Genomic DNA, 12,468 nt, shown 5'->3' on the forward strand with positions numbered 1-12,468 from the left:
TGTTGTGCACTTGTTTTGATCAGGGCCCTGTCGGTTTCCCGATGGGCCCTTGTTAAAGCAGTGCAGTGGCTAGAGAATAGGGTGCCATTTTGGGATGCACCCCTAGTCGTCATCAGGAGTCCTTCACTTCAGAAGTTGTTTAGTTCAGATCGGTTTGGGTTTATAGGTCTTTCAGTTTGTTGTTATAGATTGAACTGTATCTATTTTAACTTCGGTGGCTCAAGGGGTCGTTGTATTTTCCCATCTACAAAGCATTTCGCTACACTAGACCCCCCTGGACAGGACACTAGTCTATCTCCTGTTTCTGTAGTGAGACAGCTTGATGTACCAGGACACCCCCTGGACAGGACACTAGTCTATCTCCTGTTTCTGTAGTGAGACAGCTTGATGGACACCCCCTGGACAGGACACTAGTCTATCTCCTGTTTCTGTAGTGAGACAGCTTGATGTACCAGGACACTAGTCTATCTCCTGTTTCTGTAGTGAGACAGCTTGATGTACCAGGACACCCCCTGGACAGGACACTAGTCTATCTCCTGTTTCTGTAGTGAGACAGCTTGATGAACAGGACACCCCCTGGACAGGACACTAGTCTATCTCCTGTTTCTGTAGTGAGACAGCTTGATGTACCAGGACACACCTGGACAGGACACTAGTCTATCTCCTGTTCCTGTAGTGAGACAGCTTGATGTACAGGACACCCCCTGAACAGGACACTAGTCTATCTCCTGTTTCTGTAGTGAGACAGCTTGATGTACCAGTACATCCCCCTGGACAGGACACTAGTCTATCTCCTGTTTCTGTAGTGAGACAGCTTGATGTACCAGTACATCCCCCTGGACAGGACACTAGTCTATCTCCTGTTTCTGTAGTGAGACAGCTTGATGTACCAGGACACCTCCTGGACAGGACACTAGTCTATCTCCTGTTTCTGTAGTGAGACAGCTTGATGTACCAGGACACCCCCTGAACAGGATGCTGGTCTATCTTAGGGCCTTATCCCCAATCCATCTCCTTTCCTTTAAGAAGTGGTGTTATTAGATTATAGACAAACCACCATTAATTACTATCAATGTTCTCCTGTGTAGAAAAGGCTGGGGTCACGCAGGGCAGATTGGACTGAAGCCATTTTAAATATATTCTGTGTATCACATGAGTTGAATCAGCTCCTTGTTGATTCATTTCCTCATTTTCATATAAAAATCAGAAACCACCACAACCTCCTCTAAAGACAAAGATGCTGAAACCCACCCGTAGAAATATAATGAACTAGAACGTACATTCACATTCAAAAACCCACCCATAGAAATATAATGAACTAGAACGTACATTCACATTCAATAACCCACCCATAGAAATATAATGAACTAGAACGTACATTCACATTCAATAACCCACCCATAGAAATATAATGAACTAGAACGTACATTCACATTCAATAACCCACCCATAGAAATATAATGAACTAGAACGTACATTCACATTCAATAACCCACCCATAGAAATATAATGAACTAGAACGTACATTCACATTCAATAACCCACCCATAGAAATATAATGAACTAGAACGTATGCTTCAACAGACACGCGTAATGTCCTGTTATTCTACTGTTTCTACCCTCTAACCCGACCGTGTTTGTCCCCACACAGAAAATGATGCCTACAGTTTTGGGCGCACCACTTTAGCCAATCTGGATGCCAAGTGAGTGATTCTAAATTAGGGCTTTATGAAGGTTCCGATTACAGAAGGAATGGTTTCTGTCTGTCTGTCTGTCTGTCTGTCTGTATCTATCTGTCTGTCTGCCTGTCTCTGTCTGCCTGTCTCTGTCTGCCTGTCTCTGTCTGCCTGTCTCTGTCTGCCTGTCTCTGTCTGCCTGTCTCTGTCTGCCTGTCTCTGTCTGCCTGTCTCTGTCTGCCTGTCTCTCTGTCTGCCTGTCTGTATCTATCTGTCTGTCTGACTAACTGTATGTCTATCTGTCTGTCTATCTGACTGTCTGTCTGACTAACTGTCTGTCTGTCTGTCTATCTGACTGTCTATCTGACTGTCTGTCTACCTCTGTGTGTCTGTGTGTCTGCCTGTCTCCCCCCTCACAGTAACACGCTGCTGTGGCTCCACACCACCTTTGCGTTCCTTTACCTGTTGCTGACCGTGTACAGCATGAGACGACACACCTCCAAGATGCACTACAGAGAGGACGATCTGGTGGGTGGTGGAACACACACACACACACACACACACACACACACACACACACACACACACACACACACACACACACACACACACACACACACACACACACACACACACACACACACACACACACCTCCAAGATGCACTACAGAGAGGACGATCTGGTGGGTGGTGGAACACACACACACACACACACACACACCTCCAAGATGCACTACAGAGAGGACGATCTGGTGGGTGGTGGAACACACACACACACACACACACACACCTCCAAGATGCACTACAGAGAGGACGATCTGGTGGGTGGTGGAACACACACACACACACACACACACACCTCCAAGATGCACTACAGAGAGGACGATCTGGTGGGTGGTGGAACACACACACACACACACACACACACACACCTCCAAGATGCACTACAGAGAGGACGATCTGGTGGGTGGTGGAACACACACACACACACACACACACACACACCTCCAAGATGCACTACAGAGAGGACGATCTGGTGGGTGGTGGAACACACACACACACACACACACACACACACACACACCTCCAAGATGCACTACAGAGAGGACGATCTGGTGGGTGGTGGAACACACACACACACACACACACACACCTCCAAGATGCACTACAGAGAGGACGATCTGGTGGGTGGTGGAACACACACACACACACACACACACACCTCCAAGATGCACTACAGAGAGGACGATCTGGTGGGTGGTGGAACACACACACACACACACACACACACCTCCAATTTCCTAAACATCACTCCACTGTATGCAGGCTGTATACTAGATGTACCAGGTCAACGTATCTTCATTTGTTCTCTCTCTATTTCTAGGTGAAACGCACTTTATTTGTCAACGGGATCTCCAAGTATGCAGAGGAGAAGCACATCAAGCAACACTTTGAGTAAGTGCTGTCTGTTTCCTGTATCTGATAACACTGAGTAAGTGCTGTCTGTTTCCTGTATCTGATAACACTGAGTAAGGGCTGTCTGTTTCCTGTATCTGATAACACTGAGTAAGTGCTGTCTGTTTCCTGTATCTGATAACACTGAGTAAGGGCTGTCTGTTTCCTGTATCTGATAACACTGAGTAAGGGCTGTCTGTTTCTTGTATCTGATAACACTGAGTAAGGGCTGTCTGTTTCCTGTATCTGATAACACTGAGTAAGTGCTGTCTGTTTCCTGTATCTGGCAACACTGAGTAAGTGCTGTCTGTTTCCTGTATCTGATAACACTGAGTAAGTGCTGTCTGTTTCCTGTATCTGGCAACACTGAGTAAGTGCTGTCTGTTTCCTGTATCTGGCAACACTGAGTAAGTGCTGTCTGTTTCCTGTATCTGATAACACTGAGTGCTGTCTGTTTCCTGTATCTGATAACACTGAGTAAGGGCTGTCTGTTTCCTGTATCTGATAACACTGAGTGCTGTCTGTGTCCTGTATCTGGCAACACTGAGTAAGTGCTGTCTGTTTCCTGTATCTGATAACACTGAGTAAGGGCTGTCTGTTTCCTGTATCTGATAACACTGAGTAAGGGCTGTCTGTTTCCTGTATCTGATAACACTGAGTGCTGTCTGTTTCCTGTATCTGATAACACTGAGTGCTGTCTGTTTCCTGTATCTGATAACGCTGAGTAAGGGCTGTCTGTTTCCTGTATCTGATAACGCTGAGTAAGTGCTGTCTGTTTCCTGTATCTGATAACACTGAGTGCTGTCTGTTTCCTGTATCTGATAACACTGAGTAAGTGCTGTCTGTTTCCTGTATCTGATAACACTGAGTAAGTGCTGTCTGTTTCCTGTATCTGATAACACTGAGTAAGTGCTGTCTGTTTCCTGTATCTGATAACACTGAGTGCTGTCTGTTTCCTGTATCTGATAACACTGAGTGCTGTCTGTTTCCTGTATCTGATAACACTGAGTAAGTGCTGTCTGTTTCCTGTATCTGATAACACTGAGTGCTGTCTGTTTCCTGTATCTGATAACACTAAGTGCTGTCTGTTTCCTGTATCTGATAACACTGAGTAAGTGCTGTCTGTTTCCTGTATCTGATAACACTGAGTGCTGTCTGTTTCCTGTATCTGATAACACTGAGTAAGTGCTGTCTGTTTCCTGTATCTGATAACACTGAGTAAGTGCTGTCTGTTTCCTGTATCTGATAACACTGAGTAAGTGCTGTCTGTTTCCTGTATCTGATAACACTGAGTGCTGTCTGTTTCCTGTATCTGATAACACTGAGTGCTGTCTGTTTCCTGTATCTGATAACGCTGAGTAAGGGCTGTCTGTTTCCTGTATCTGATAACGCTGAGTAAGTGCTGTCTGTTTCCTGTATCTGATAACACTGAGTGCTGTCTGTTTCCTGTATCTGATAACACTGAGTAAGTGCTGTCTGTTTCCTGTATCTGATAACACTAAGTGCTGTCTGTTTCCTGTATCTGATAACACTAAGTGCTGTCTGTTTCCTGTATCTGATAACACTGAGTAAGTGCTGTCTGTTTCCTGTATCTGATAACACTGAGTAAGTGCTGTCTGTTTCCTGTATCTGATAACACTGAGTAAGTGCTGTCTGTTTCCTGTATCTGATAACACTGAGTGCTGTCTGTTTCCTGTATCTGATAACACTGAGTAAGTGCTGTCTGTTTCCTGTATCTGATAACACTGAGTAAGTGCTGTCTGTTTCCTGTATCTGATAACACTGAGTGCTGTCTGTTTCCTGTATCTGATAACACTGAGTAAGTGCTGTCTGTTTCCTGTATCTGATAACACTGAGTGCTGTCTGTTTCCTGTATCTGATAACACTGAGTGCTGTCTGTTTCCTGTATCTGATAACACTGAGTAAGTGCTGTCTGTTTCCTGTATCTGATAACACTGAGTGCTGTCTGTTTCCTGTATCTGATAACACTAAGTGCTGTCTGTTTCCTGTATCTGATAACACTGAGTAAGTGCTGTCTGTTTCCTGTATCTGATAACACTGAGTGCTGTCTGTTTCCTGTATCTGATAACACTGAGTAAGTGCTGTCTGTTTCCTGTATCTGATAACACTAAGTGCTGTCTGTTTCCTGTATCTGATAACACTGAGTAAGTGCTGTCTGTTTCCTGTATCTGATAACACTGAGTGCTGTCTGTTTCCTGTATCTGATAACACTAAGTGCTGTCTGTTTCCTGTATCTGATAACACTGAGTAAGTGCTGTCTGTTTCCTGTATCTGATAACACTGAGTAAGTGCTGTCTGTTTCCTGTATCTGATAACACTGAGTAAGGGCTGTCTGTTTCCTGTATCTGATAACACTGAGTAAGTGCTGTCTGTTTCCTGTATCTGATAACACTGAGTAAGTGCTGTCTGTTTCCTGTATCTGATAACACTGAGTAAGGGCTGTCTGTTTCCTGTATCTGATAACACTGAGTAAGTGCTGTCTGTTTCCTGTATCTGATAACACTGAGTAAGTGCTGTCTGTTTCCTGTATCTGATAACACTGAGTAAGGGCTGTCTGTTTCCTGTATCTGATAACACTGAGTAATTGCTGTCTGTTTCCTGTATCTGATAACACTGAGTAAGTGCTGTCTGTTTCCTGTATCTGATAACACTGAGTAAGTGCTGACAACAATGATTTCATGTCACAAGTCTCAGAATGGTTTCTCTCAGAATGTATCCCTTGGGGGAAAACTATACTAATCCAGCAGGGTTACATTAATGTAGTCTGTCTGGGAGGAGTCTGTCTGGGAGGAGTCTGTCTGGGAGGAGTCTGTCTGGGAGGAGTCTGTCTGGGAGGAGTCTGTCTGGGAGGAGTCTGTCTGGGAGGAGTCTGTCTGGGAGGAGTCTGTCTGGGAGGAGTCTGTCTGGGAGGAGTCTGTCTGGGAGGAGTCTGTCTGGGAGGAGTCTGTCTTAACAGGGTTACATTAATGTAGTCTGTCTGGGAGGAGTCTGTCTTAACAGGGTTACATTAATGTAGTCTGTCTGGGAGGAGTCTGTCTTAACAGGGTTACATTATATTGAAACACATTCCCTAGTCAGTTGGGTAAGGCTTTACTTGTCCTGACCCTACCCCTGGTGTGTGTGTATGTGTGTGTGTGTGTGTGTGTGTGTATGTGTTGGTCCATGAGTCCCAGCCCTATACAGACAATAGCAGGCCTATCTGTGTGATTGCTCCTAACACAAAAGGCCTATGAGCTGAATCCTGTGAGTCGTGCGTTAGGCTGTAGGAGGCTGGGACACACACTGGGAGGAACCTGGTCATGGCTAGATCACCTTCTGCTAGCCAGGCCAAATAGCATTACACTACATCTAATGTTGTTCACCCCCGGCAGACGACCGGCTCTTCCTGTGTTCCAGAAAAACCTCTCTCTCCTGGAGCCTCGTCTGTCTCTTCAGATGTAGAGGAGTGAAGACCCACACTTGTGAGACTTCAGCCAGTGAGAGAGAGACTTCAGCCAGTGAGAGAGAGACTTCAGCCAGTGAGAGAGAGAGACTTCAGCCACTGAGAGAGAGAGACTTCAGCCAGTGAGAGAGAGAGAGAGACATCAGCCAGTGAGAGAGAGAGAGACTTCAGCCAGTGAGAGAGAGAAAGAGAGAGACTTCAGCCAGTGAGAGAGAGAGAGAGACTTCAGCCAGTGAGAGAGAGAGAGACTTCAGCCAGTGAGAGAGAGAGAGACTTCAGCCAGTGAGAGAGAGAGAGAGAGAGACTTCAGCCAGTGAGAGAGAGAGAGAGAGAGACTTCAGCCAGTGAGAGAGAGAGAGAGACTTCAGCCAGTGAGAGAGAGAGAGAGAGACTTCAGCCAGTGAGAGAGAGAGAGAGAGACTTCAGCCAGTGAGAGAGAGAGAGAGACTTCAGCCAGTGAGAGAGAGAGAGAGACTTCAGCCAGTGAGAGAGAGAGAGAGACTTCAGCCAGTGAGAGAGAGAGAGAGACTTCAGCCAGTGAGAGAGAGAGAGAGACTTCAGCCAGTGAGAGAGAGAGAGAGACTTCAGCCAGTGAGAGAGAGAGAGAGAGAGAGACTTCAGCCAGTGAGAGAGAGAGAGAGAGACTTCAGCCAGTGAGAGAGAGACTTCAGCCAGTGAGAGAGAGACTTTAGCCAGTGAGAGAGAGACTTTAGCCAGTGAGAGAGAGACTTTAGCCAGTGAGAGAGAGACTTTAGCCAGTGAGAGAGAGACTTTAGCCAGTGAGAGAGAGACTTTAGCCAGTGAGAGAGAGACTTTAGCCAGTGAGAGAGAGACTTTAGCCAGTGAGAGAGAGACTTTAGCCAGTGAGAGAGAGACTTTAGCCAGTGAGAGAGAGACTTTAGCCAGTGAGAGAGAGACTTTAGCCAGTGAGAGAGAGACTTTAGCCAGTGAGAGAGAGACTTTAGCCAGTGAGAGAGAGACTTTAGCCAGTGAGAGAGAGACTTTAGCCAGTGAGAGAGAGACTTTAGCCAGTGAGAGAGAGACTTTAGCCAGTGAGAGAGAGACTTTAGCCAGTGAGAGAGAGACTTTAGCCAGTGAGAGAGAGACTTTAGCCAGTGAGAGAGAGACTTTAGCCAGTGAGAGAGAGACTTTAGCCAGTGAGAGAGAGACTTTAGCCAGTGAGAGAGAGACTTTAGCCAGTGAGAGAGAGACTTTAGCCAGTGAGAGAGAGACTTTAGCCAGTGAGAGAGAGACTTTAGCCAGTGAGAGAGAGACTTTAGCCAGTGAGAGAGAGACTTTAGCCAGTGAGAGAGAGACTTTAGCCAGTGAGAGAGAGACTTTAGCCAGTGAGAGAGAGACTTTAGCCAGTGAGAGAGAGACTTTAGCCAGTGAGAGAGAGACTTTAGCCAGTGAGAGAGAGACTTTAGCCAGTGAGAGAGAGACTTTAGCCAGTGAGAGAGAGACTTTAGCCAGTGAGAGAGAGACTTTAGCCAGTGAGAGAGAGACTTTAGCCAGTGAGAGAGAGACTTTAGCCAGTGAGAGAGAGACTTTAGCCAGTGAGAGAGAGACTTTAGCCAGTGAGAGAGAGACTTTAGCCAGTGAGAGAGAGACTTTAGCCAGTGAGAGAGAGACTTTAGCCAGTGAGAGAGAGACTTTAGCCAGTGAGAGAGAGACTTTAGCCAGTGAGAGAGAGACTTTAGCCAGTGAGAGAGAGACTTTAGCCAGTGAGAGAGAGACTTTAGCCAGTGAGAGAGAGACTTTAGCCAGTGAGAGAGAGACTTTAGCCAGTGAGAGAGAGACTTTAGCCAGTGAGAGAGAGACTTTAGCCAGTGAGAGAGAGACTTTAGCCAGTGAGAGAGAGACTTTAGCCAGTGAGAGAGAGACTTTAGCCAGTGAGAGAGAGACTTTAGCCAGTGAGAGAGAGACTTTAGCCAGTGAGAGAGAGACTTTAGCCAGTGAGAGAGAGACTTTAGCCAGTGAGAGAGAGACTTTAGCCAGTGAGAGAGAGACTTTAGCCAGTGAGAGAGAGACTTTAGCCAGTGAGAGAGAGACTTTAGCCAGTGAGAGAGAGACTTTAGCCAGTGAGAGAGAGACTTTAGCCAGTGAGAGAGAGACTTTAGCCAGTGAGAGAGAGACTTTAGCCAGTGAGAGAGAGACTTTAGCCAGTGAGAGAGAGACTTTAGCCAGTGAGAGAGAGACTTTAGCCAGTGAGAGAGAGACTTTAGCCAGTGAGAGAGAGACTTTAGCCAGTGAGAGAGAGACTTTAGCCAGTGAGAGAGAGACTTTAGCCAGTGAGAGAGAGACTTTAGCCAGTGAGAGAGAGACTTTAGCCAGTGAGAGAGAGACTTTAGCCAGTGAGAGAGAGACTTTAGCCAGTGAGAGAGAGACTTTAGCCAGTGAGAGAGAGACTTTAGCCAGTGAGAGAGAGACTTTAGCCAGTGAGAGAGAGACTTTAGCCAGTGAGAGAGAGACTTTAGCCAGTGAGAGAGAGACTTTAGCCAGTGAGAGAGAGACTTTAGCCAGTGAGAGAGAGACTTTAGCCAGTGAGAGAGAGACTTTAGCCAGTGAGAGAGAGACTTTAGCCAGTGAGAGAGAGACTTTAGCCAGTGAGAGAGAGACTTTAGCCAGTGAGAGAGAGACTTTAGCCAGTGAGAGAGAGACTTCAGCCAGTGAGAGAGGGAGAGACTTCAGCCAGTGAGAGAGGGAGAGACTTCAGCCAGTGAGAGAGAGAGAGAGAGAGAGAGAGAGAGACTTCAGCCAGTGAGAGAGAGAGAGAGAGAGAGAGAGAGAGACTTCAGCCAGTGAGAGAGAGAGAGAGAGACTTCAGCCAGTGAGAGAGAGACTTCAGCCAGTGAGAGAGAGAGAGAGACTTCAGCCAGTGAGAGAGAGAGAGAGAGAGACTTCAGCCAGTGAGAGAGAGAGAGAGAGACTTCAGCCAGTGAGAGAGAGAGAGAGAGACTTCAGCCAGTGAGAGAGAGAGAGACTTCAGCCAGTGAGAGAGAGAGAGAGAGAGACTTCAGCCAGTGAGAGAGAGAGAGAGACTTCAGCCAGAGAGAGAGAGAGAGACTTCAGCCAGTGAGAGAGAGAGAGAGAGAGACTTCAGCCAGTGAGAGAGAGAGAGACTTCAACCAGTGAGAGAGAGAGAGAGACTTCAGCCAGTGAGAGAGAGAGAGAGAGAGAGAGACTTCAGCCAGTGAGAGAGAGAGAGACTTCAGCCAGTGAGAGAGAGAGAGAGAGACTTCAGCCAGTGAGAGAGAGAGAGACTTCAGCCAGTGAGAGAGAGAGAGAGACTTCAGCCAGTGAGAGAGAGAGAGAGACTTCAGCCATTGAGAGAGAGAGAGACTTCAGCCAGTGAGAGAGAGAGAGACTTCAGCCAGTGAGAGAGAGAGAGAGAGAGACTTCAGCCAGTGAGAGAGAGAGAGAGAGAGACTTCAGCCAGTGAGAGAGAGAGAGAGAGAGACTTCAGCCAGTGTGAGAGAGAGAGAGAGAGAGAGAGACTTCAGCCAGTGAGAGAGAGAGAGAGACTTCAGCCAGTGAGAGAGAGAGAGAGAGACTTCAGCCAGTGAGAGAGAAAGAGAGAGACTTCAGCCAGTGAGAGAGAGAGAGAGACTTCAGCCAGTGAGAGAGAGAGAGAGACTTCAGCCATTGAGAGAGAGAGAGAGAGACTTCAGCCAGTGAGAGAGAGAGAGAGACTTCAGCCAGTGAGAGAGAGAGAGAGAGAGACTTCAGCCAGTGAGAGAGAGAGAGAGACTTCAGCCAGTGAGAGAGAGAGAGAGAGAGACTTCAGCCAGTGAGAGAGAGAGAGAGAGAGACTTCAGCCAGTGAGAGAGAGAGAGAGAGAGACTTCAGCCAGTGAGAGAGAGAGAGAGAGAGAGAGACTTCAGCCAGTGAGAGAGAGAGACTTCAGCCAGTGAGAGAGAGAGACTTCAGCCAGTGAGAGAGAGAGAGAGACTTCAGCCAGTGAGAGAGAGAGAGAGACTTCAGCCAGTGAGAGAGAGAGAGAGACTTCAGCCAGTGAGAGAGAGAGAGACTTCAGCCAGTGAGAGAGAGAGAGAGACTTCAGCCAGTGAGAGAGAGAGAGAGACTTCAGCCAGTGAGAGAGAGAGAGAGACTTCAGCCAGTGAGAGAGAGAGAGAGACTTCAGCCAGTGAGAGAGAGAGAGAGACTTCAGCCAGTGAGAGAGAGAGAGAGAGACTTCAGCCAGAGAGAGAGAGAGAGACTTCAGCCAGAGAGAGAGAGAGAGACTTCAGCCAGTGAGAGAGAGAGAGACTTCAGCCAGTGAGAGAGAGAGAGAGACTTCAGCCAGTGAGAGAGAGAGAGAGACTTCAGCCAGTGAGAGAGAGAGAGAGACTTCAGCCAGTGAGAGAGAGACTTCAGCCAGTGAGAGAGAGACTTCAGCCAGTGAGAGAGAGACTTCAGCCAGTGAGAGAGAGAGAGAGAGACTTCAGCCAGTGAGAGAGAGAGAGAGACTTCAGCCAGTGAGAGAGAGAGAGAGACTTCAGCCAGTGAGAGAGAGAGAGAGACTTCAGCCAGTGAGAGAGAGAGAGAGAGACTTCAGCCAGTGAGAGAGAGAGAGAGACTTCAGCCAGTGAGAGAGAGAGAGAGAGAGACTTCAGCCAGTGAGAGAGAGAGAGAGAGACTTCAGCCAGTGAGAGAGAGAGACTTCAGCCAGTGAGAGAGAGAGACAGAGACCCACATGAGATATGGCCAGTAGTCTGCAGAGAGAGAGAGAGACCCACGTGTGACATCTTAGGACAGGATACCAATGTAATTGGTACACAATTGATTGTTTTGATGTAATAAAATGTCATTGGATTACAGTCGTGTAACAGTGAAGATGATAACATTAGATCACTAGAATAAGGAAGTTGCATCATGTCCTCAATTTGAAAGGCTTTGTATTTGAATTCTAATCCACTTCTCTGTCATCGTGTTGTCGTCCTGTATAGTTAGTGGCTGTGGTCACTGTGACCATAGAAACAGAATGACTAGAACAGACAGTGCCATTCACATTAAAGGGCAACTCCACCACTTTTCAACCTCTTGTTCATTATCTCAGCACCAAACCAGAGTCTATATATAAAACACCATGTTTCTGTCCATTATCTCAGCACCAAACCAGAGTCTATATATATGACACCATGTTCCTGTTCATTATCTCAGCACCAAACCAGAGTCTATATATAAAACACCATGTTCCTGTTCATTATCTCAGCACCAAACCAGAGTCTATATATAAATCATCATGTTCCTGTCCATTATCTCAGCACCAAACCAGAGTCTATATATAAAACACCATGTTCCTGTCCATTATCTCAGCACCAAACCAGAGTCTATATATGACATCATGTTTCTGTCCATTATCTCAGCACCAAACCAGAGTCTATATATGACATGTTTCTGTCCATTATCTCAGCACCAAACCAGAGTCTATATATAAAACACCATGTTCCTGTCCATTATCTCAGCACCAAACCAGAGTCTATATATGACATCATGTTTCTGTCCATTATCTCAGCACCAAACCAGAGTCTATATATATGACATGTTTCTGTCCATTATCTCAGCACCAAACCAGAGTCTATATATAAATCATCATGTTTCTGTCCATTATCTCAGCACCAAACCAGAGTCTATATATAAAACACCATTTTTCTGTCCATTATCTCAGCACCAAACCAGAGTCTATATATAAAACACCATGTTCCTGTCCATTATCTCAGCACCAAACCAGAGTCTATATATAAAACACCATGTTCCTGTTCATTATCTCAGCACCAAACCAGAGTCTATATATAAAACACCATGTTCCTGTCCATTATCTCAGCACCAAACCAGAGTCTATATATAAAACACCATGTTCCTGTCCATTAT

At 46.3% G+C, this 12,468-nt stretch overlaps 1 protein-coding gene across 2 annotated transcripts in view; it reads left to right on the top strand.

Moving 5' to 3' along the window:
• The first annotated feature begins 823 nt into the window (after positions 1 to 823).
• Positions 824 to 12,468, top strand: part of LOC129828556 (CSC1-like protein 2) — a 60,448-nt gene continuing 48,803 nt past the window's right edge. The window contains exons 1-3 of one of the 2 annotated variants that reach the window (XM_055889579.1): positions 824 to 1,703; positions 2,096 to 2,204; positions 3,061 to 3,131. In XM_055889579.1, coding sequence (XP_055745554.1) covers positions 2,160 to 2,204; positions 3,061 to 3,131 — 116 coding nt within the window. In that variant the 5' untranslated portion in view covers positions 824 to 1,703; positions 2,096 to 2,159. Of the gene's footprint in view, positions 1,704 to 2,095; positions 2,205 to 2,873; positions 2,930 to 3,060; positions 3,132 to 12,468 lie in introns of those variants that run through there. The other variant, XM_055889578.1, reaches the window with a different exon arrangement.

This window comes from Salvelinus fontinalis, chromosome 30 (assembly GCF_029448725.1).
Source record: "Salvelinus fontinalis isolate EN_2023a chromosome 30, ASM2944872v1, whole genome shotgun sequence".
NCBI lineage: Eukaryota > Metazoa > Chordata > Actinopteri > Salmoniformes > Salmonidae > Salvelinus > Salvelinus fontinalis.